Raw genomic sequence first — 7,336 nt, forward strand, 5'->3', positions numbered from 1 at the left:
GTCTGTGTTATGAGGTGTAAAAAAAAGGAAGTTGAAATAAATAGGGGTTTTTATGGTTTCTAGCATTGCAAACATGTTTACTTGCATTCTGTCTTGTAGGATAAACTGTCATGTCACTATGGCAACAGTAAAACAGGAAGTAAGCTATATTTGTGCTGTAGGAGTGTGAATAACTCAGATACCTAGTTACATTATTTTTTTTTTGCATAGATAAGCAGCAAAAACTTAATAACTTAATAATTTAATTTATATATATATTTTCAAGGATGGGCTCAGTTCTCAGCTTTTCTCCAGCAGATGTAGCAGTAGCATTGCTCAAAAATAAGTCCAATTGATGCTTCTCTCACATGCTAATCATATACAAATCATGAGATTATACCTATACAAATCATTTAACACAAATCATGAGATGTCGTTTAGAGATTATAGTTAAGACTTTGAAGCAGATATTTGTGTGTCCTTGGTGTATTCTGTGCTTTTGCATATGTTGGACACTTGACTCTAGGGATGGCAACATCCAGTTGGTTGATCACTCAGCTTAATTGCCAATTACAAAGATATTTCAAAACCTATTACATGAATGGCCATGAACTATGGGTTCAAAGCACAGGGTGATCGTGATAGTGATGTTTACTGTACGTTTTCTTTTGCACCTCAGTCTACTTTTTCACTTAACTTGAACTATAGGACAATTCCAAATGGGGATCCCCCTACTCAGGCACGATGCTCACATTTTTGGTATGTCAGCCAACTCCTAGGAACTTCTTTAGTAATCTCTTAACTTTTGAGTTAATGCTGTCTCCAAGTCAGTATTTCAGATGAAACTTTAAATGGTTCTCGAATGCAAGAATAACTCACAGGTGCTTACAATGGACTGTGTTTTTTGTACAATGACGGTACGAATAATGAGCTGGTTAAGATGTAGAGTTTTATTTCAGGCATGTTGGAATGATTGGTGAGCATTTTACTCAGTACACCGTGCTGCTGTGCCAACTGTTGCTTACTTGCACCCTTACTAGAGCTGTTGACACTTAACCTTGGTACAGTGGTAACCTTACACTTCCTGTGTTGGACCGCTAAAGCATGTAAGGAGTTTCACATTGAAAAGCATATGTAAAAGAGTCTGCAAGTCAACTGTGAGGGAAATTGTGATTTAAATGAGTGGGAAAATGCTGAGATGTAAGATATAAAAGCTAAAGTAATAAAGTAATGCACTAATAACGGTTTTCAACTGAAGGGCCAGGTCACTTATTATTTGAATTCTGTTCCCACGACTACAGAGGTACTGGCCATGCTGAGCCATTAGACATACTTTGTGGTTGATATGGAACTCCCGGGAATACAGACAGTCACTTATGCTTTCTCACCGCACTGTTTACTTGAGATATTGCGCAATCACATGCAAAATCACAAGATGTGTCACTGGGGAGATTCCGGTAACCTGAGGTGGCTTTATCCATCATCCTGATGAAGTGAAATGTTAAACCTAAAGATAGATTTGAGACAGGTTCCTCATGATGGTAGTGAAACCTCTAGTTGTTGAGATAGCACCACACATTGTTCTGCGTTAACAGGCACCACTGCATGAAAAGTGAAAAGTTTCAAGGTGCTTTCTGTATGCAGATTTTTAATAAAGTTGTGTCTTGAACACATTTCCGTTGATGGATCTGTATCTTTGCAGTGTTTGCAATGTTCAAGGCAGATGTCGGACACACAGAGAGAGAGATAAAGGTGCAGTAAGAAGTTGAAGCTGATGATGAGGTGTGTCTGTGAAATGGATTTGACCTCTTATAATTGGTCACGCAGGCAAAAAAAAAAAAAATAGACATAGAGACAGAAAAAGTGCAAAGGAGCACAAGACAAAAAAGGAAGCAAAAAAATCTGATGACAATAGAGTGAAGATTAAAGAGAAAACAGATGGGCTCTTTTAAAACTGTCAAGAACATGAAAAGGGGAAGTTGGGGGGGGGGGGGTGCTAGGAGACAAGGCAGCGGAGCGGTAGGGAAGCAGGGAGAGGATAAGCAGCCAGACAGAAGAAGAGATGACGTTTATCTTATTCATTGCAAACTGTAGAAACGGGAAGCAAGTGAGAGGAAGAGAGGGGGAGTCTGTGTGAGGTGGGGCAGCAGGGGGGTGGGGCAAGTGTGGGAGAGGCACAAGGGTGTGTGCTCAAATGAATCACTCTTCTATGTGGTGTGCCACTGGTCTCTCAGGCAGAGAATCGAAAAGTTGGGGTAAAATCTGAGTCAGCTCCACCAGCTACCAGACACTCACAGCAACTCTCCTCCACAGCACCAGGTTTCTTCTCTGTCTCTCTTTTCTGTTCTCTTACTCATTTGCTCTCTTTTACTCTGACACACACCCACACGCACAAACACACACACACACCAACCGTCACTCCTGGCTGAAAGAAGACGGGACCACAGGAGAACTGTTAAACACCTTTACTGCTACTCACCCAGCTCATCAGCAATCGCAATGCCCAGGATGTGGACGCTTATCTTGGGGGTCATGTTGGGATTACTGGCCTCCTCCAGGTCAGAAATTCAAGGTGAGGAGATTGTGCCTTTTCCCAGTGGATTTCGCTTTGTATGGGGATTTATTTTTCTTATTTTGCCTAAATTGTACCGGTCTCTCAGGCAGCAGGAGTTTCTGAAAAGATTTTAACCAGACACTGTTATTACTCTGTGGAAAAAGACACCACTTAAAAGAAAGAGACTCTGCTCTGCTGCTTGTAGAATGCATGTGTAGATGCCGGCGAGACAGTGTGAGCAACACCAGCACAGACAGTCTGGCAGTCCGAGACTCCTGATAGACACAAAGGAGATAGGCGCTCTTGCTCACTCTCTGTTCGCACGCTGGCAAGTGAACCTTATCGGGGTTTTGGATGACCAGTTTAGCTTTCAGAAGCTTTAAAGTAGAAGCAGAAGGAGATTTTTTTCCTTTGCTGCCCAGCTTAATGCTACATCCTCTAACACAAAGGATGTAATCACCCTGGCAATGTCTCTCTGTCTGTCTCTTTTTTCTTTGTCTCTGTCACACATGCTATTTCTGTGTAAGGTTTTGATTGGATTTGTTGCTTGGAGCGGTATATCTCAGGAGGTGAAGCTGGTACAGAATCAAACAGGTCTGGGGCTTGTCTGGCTTATTCTCTCAGGAGCTGGTGGTGAGGTTGTTCATAGAGACTGCCTTTGGCACTGCACCAGAGAACAATCAACACCAAGCCATGAATTTGACCCGGATTTAAAGGCAAATATGAGTCTACCTACCTGAATCGCTCATGTATGTGAAGTCAAGTGCATGTAGGAAGGAGGAGGGGGGTGGATCCACTTTCCCCCATAGTGCTTCAACATCTGTTTGCCCCTCAAGACTCGTTGTGGATTGTGTAGCTGTGAGCTGCGCGCATGTGTGTCTGCGTCTGTATCTCAGCGTCTGAGTGTCAGAGTAATTGGTGTCTGGAAACTTAAGGGTCCTGCAGTGGTTACTACTCATCCTGATCCAGACAACATCTTTTTTGCCACAAGCACAGAAATGAGAGCAGGTCTTGTGGACCAGTGACCACCCCAGACATCCACAAGATATCTAGATAGTTTTAAAGATAGCTATTACGTGGCTTCAGGAAATGGTTCTGTGAAGATTTATAAGTAATATATCATATAAATAGTCCGTAGTAATGGCTGCAAGTGCCCTAAAGGCTGTCATATTAATTTTTTACCCAGCAGTTCATGTAATTTATTTGATCAGTTTAAATTAATATATAACTGCACGGCCTTTTGCCAGGGATGCAGTAAGACCCATATTTAGATTGAATCAAATCTATTGCTACTTTCCAATAATTCATCCAGCGGTGAGAGTGTGTGAAATTTTTCATATGTGATCATTCATAAATATCTGTCAACAGGTAAAGATCGATAATTGATCCTAATGAAACAATAAGGCACTCAGTTAGAGAAACACTATAGCCTTTGTTAAAGAGCAAGAGCAGTCTCCATAATGTACATGGTCTTGGCCTAAAGTGGATTGTGGTTGAGTATTTGCCTCTTTGGATTAGAAACCCCTGCTGCCGTACTTGTGTTAGGTTTTGAGGTGAAGGATGGTCAAAGCTCCAGTGCAGGCACTCACAAAGAGGGCTTGTAATTTGTAGGCTCTGAGTACCACCAGACACGTGTCTCTTCCACCAATATAACCTCTGGTATGAATGAGTTTCCGTGTCCATGCATCATTACAGTTTGTTATAAGTTTTAGAGTTGCTCACCTTTTTTTCCCCTGTTGTTTTGCATGTTTCAACCTTCCTATTAGTATGTGCCCTCTGCTCTTTGTCTTTCTTTTATGCATCAAAGTCTGTGCTACAAGCATGCTTTCTTAGAAAAAGTTCTATGTACACAGGTAATCTGTGGTTCAGCTGAAACTTGTACCACACAGGAAATGGAAATGTGAATAATACTTGAATCCGAGATTTTGAGAGATAAAGTAAGTTATGCCTTTGCAAAATTGGGAAATAAGGTTGATGTGATTCTTGTTTGCTGAGTGAAGCTAGGCTAACATTTCATTAAAACAAAAAGAATAACTGATGACAGTTATTTCTTGACTTTTAGAGGAAGCTAAATGAATTTCCCTGTTACATCATACAGTTTGTAAGCTAAGAAGTGACTTCCACTTACTTCCCATAATGTGAGACAAAGGTTTGTTTTTTTTCAGGAGTAACAGAAAGCTCTTGAAAAAAGCTCAAGTAAAACTCTTGAATGAAAAATAAAAATGTGGGTATTCATGAAAATGTGTTTAAAATTGATCTTTCCTCTTGTAAATGTATCAGTTTGATGGTTTATACCTCTGTCAGCCAATCAAAAGGACTTCTGCAAGAGATAATGTGGTACTTCCACTTTTTTAACTTTACTATTCAACTTTATTTATTTGTTTTTTATTTAGATTTAAAGTTTAGAAAAAGGCTGTGAAAGGGTATGAAAGTACACAGAGTTGATAAATCTGATAAATATGGTATTTTTGTTGAGAAAAGGAAAATGAATTGGGTAGGTGGTGCAGGAAGCCTGGAGGTGGGAAAGGAAATGACAGTTTAGAGTGAAAGTCAGATAATAACAGTCCTTGTGACCTTGATTTTGTGTTCTTGTGTGTTTGTGTGTGTGCATGCACACAGGCATATTTTCATAAGAGCTTGTGTTTCACCTGTCCCACTGGCCCATTGGACCTTTGTTGTGACGAATGGAGGGAAAGACGCATATGCTGACAGAGCAACTTCACTTTAGTGTGAGAATGTAGGATACTGGAGCATTGTGGGAGCTATGACCTGAAGGACCCTCTCTCGCAAATAGCTGATGAATAAAATGGATGTTAATGTGGTTGTGGGACACGTGCAGTTGATTTTCTGTTCAAGCATTGAATTCCCACGTATAAATTAATAGTTTTAGAAATGTTGTGAGTCATACTTTATGTGCAAGGTTTCATTACTTATCTCACTTAGGATCACAGGAGGCTGGAGCCTATCTCAGCTGTCACAGAGTGAGAGGAAAGGTAAACTCAGGACACACCGCCAGTGTGTCACGGGCCTCTCAGTGAAAAAAAAAAACTACGGCCAGTATAGAATCACAAATCAACCCATCGTGCACAAATTTGGACATGTACACTCCACACAGAAAGCCCCCAGCTAACCACAGTGTTCTTGTTGTGAAGTGCCAGCGCTAACCACTGCACGACTTTGCTGCTTCCCTTTTCAGTAAAGTGCACCTCAGAAAATGTGGATAAGAGAATAAAAATAAACACAACCTGTTTTCCATGGCGTGCCACGTGAAACCACGAAGAAAAATTATCAGTGACTGTTCCTGCGCATGTGTGTCTGTGATGCGCTTGTCTGTTTGCGCACCTGTGCGCAGGGGGCAAATTGTACTTTATTGCTGCCCTAGAAAAGACAAGCAGAGAGTAATGAAAGAAAACAAGACAGAATGAGAGAGAGCAGGAAAAAAAGTGAGGGTTGAGAGTCAGGCTTGTCAATTACTTCTACAGCAGCTGGAGGTTTTGGCAAGAAGCTGTGCTAAAGCTCTCTTTCTCTTAGGCTTTGTATCTACAGACTTCACAGTCTCCTTGGTTTCAACTCCATTAGGTGACAATAGAGCCTTTGGGAGAGTCAGTGCCTTGGCACAACAGGTTTCTGGGCTGTATAAAAACACCCATGACTGTTCTTCCTGCATACTAATGATTACTTCTAAGATTCATGTCAGCCTCTTTTTCATCGCACAGAGCCATGCCCGCTTTGATCTCTCTGGGCAGGGCAGTTGTGTGTTTTTGCGAGAAACACAGTGTGGCAGCAAACGTTGAAGTTCTTTCAGGTGTGTGTGCATATGTGTGAAAGTTAGAGATAAAAAAGTGGTGGTGGCGAGGGAGTTAGCGAGGGCAAAGATCAGAAATTGCTCTGCAATAAAAGTTGCACTGCCTTTTGTTTTTTGCCTAACTGCTTATAACAGCAGAGATCTCAACTTCCGTTTGTTGCTAGTGCTCTGTTTACTCATAACAGCCAGTGGAAAGTGGGTGGACCTATTTTTTAATCATATCTGACGTTTTATAAGACTCCTGTCTTTATTTCAAGGAGATGAGCATGCTATCAAATTAAAAATAACATTTTTATATGCATCTCAATGTTTGGAGTGGAGAAAAGGAAGATTACACTAAAGCAAAATTAATATTTGTCTTTTTGGTAACTCTTTACAGTACAGTTACATGAAAAATTGAATGATTAACATGTTCTCTTATCAAGCATGGCTTAGAATCAAGTTGTTTTAATGAAAATGATTTATGAGTTATATAACTTTATAGTTTAATGCTGGTTAATGTTTGCAGATATACTCCCTAATCATTGAACGTATTGACATTAGGCTACTTATGGGCAGTTTACTCCAAATGATTTGCAGATGCAGACATCACATTTTGCTTCACTGATAAAACATAAAATAGAATAGGAATCTGATTTATGATTATTGCTGCTACATTAAGCACTGCATCAAGTATTATGTCTGAGATGCTGTTAATCTGTGCACTCACGTCACTATGAAAGATAAAGCTTGATTGATTATTGATTGATTGATTATTAATTTATTTCAATTAATAATCATCAAGCTATGGTTGATGAGGTTTCACATGATGCTTTTCGATACATTTTGAAGAATTTATATACCTTAAATATTTCCTGGTAGTATGTCTTTGTCCGTTTATATACTGCAATATAAGTCTCAGAAATCCTTACAATTATTCTTTACTGCCTCTAAATAAACAACTTCATTAATTTTTTCATAGTACAGCAGAGGTGTTCAACTCTAGGCCTCAAGGGACG

At 40.1% G+C, this 7,336-nt stretch overlaps 1 protein-coding gene across 1 annotated transcript in view; it reads left to right on the plus strand.

Moving 5' to 3' along the window:
• The first annotated feature begins 2,187 nt into the window (after nt 1–2,187).
• cd44b (CD44 molecule (IN blood group) b) overlaps nt 2,188–7,336 on the plus strand; it is a 12,269-nt gene continuing 7,120 nt past the window's right edge. Inside the window, exon 1 of the mRNA XM_005737720.1 lies at nt 2,188–2,551. Within this exon, the coding sequence (XP_005737777.1) occupies nt 2,479–2,551 (73 nt within the window). The 5' untranslated portion in view covers nt 2,188–2,478. The remainder of the gene's footprint in view (nt 2,552–7,336) is intronic.

This window comes from Pundamilia nyererei, unplaced genomic scaffold (genome assembly GCF_000239375.1).
Source record: "Pundamilia nyererei isolate P.nyererei 1_Seehausen unplaced genomic scaffold, PunNye1.0 scaffold00078, whole genome shotgun sequence".
Taxonomy (NCBI): domain Eukaryota; kingdom Metazoa; phylum Chordata; class Actinopteri; order Cichliformes; family Cichlidae; genus Pundamilia; species Pundamilia nyererei.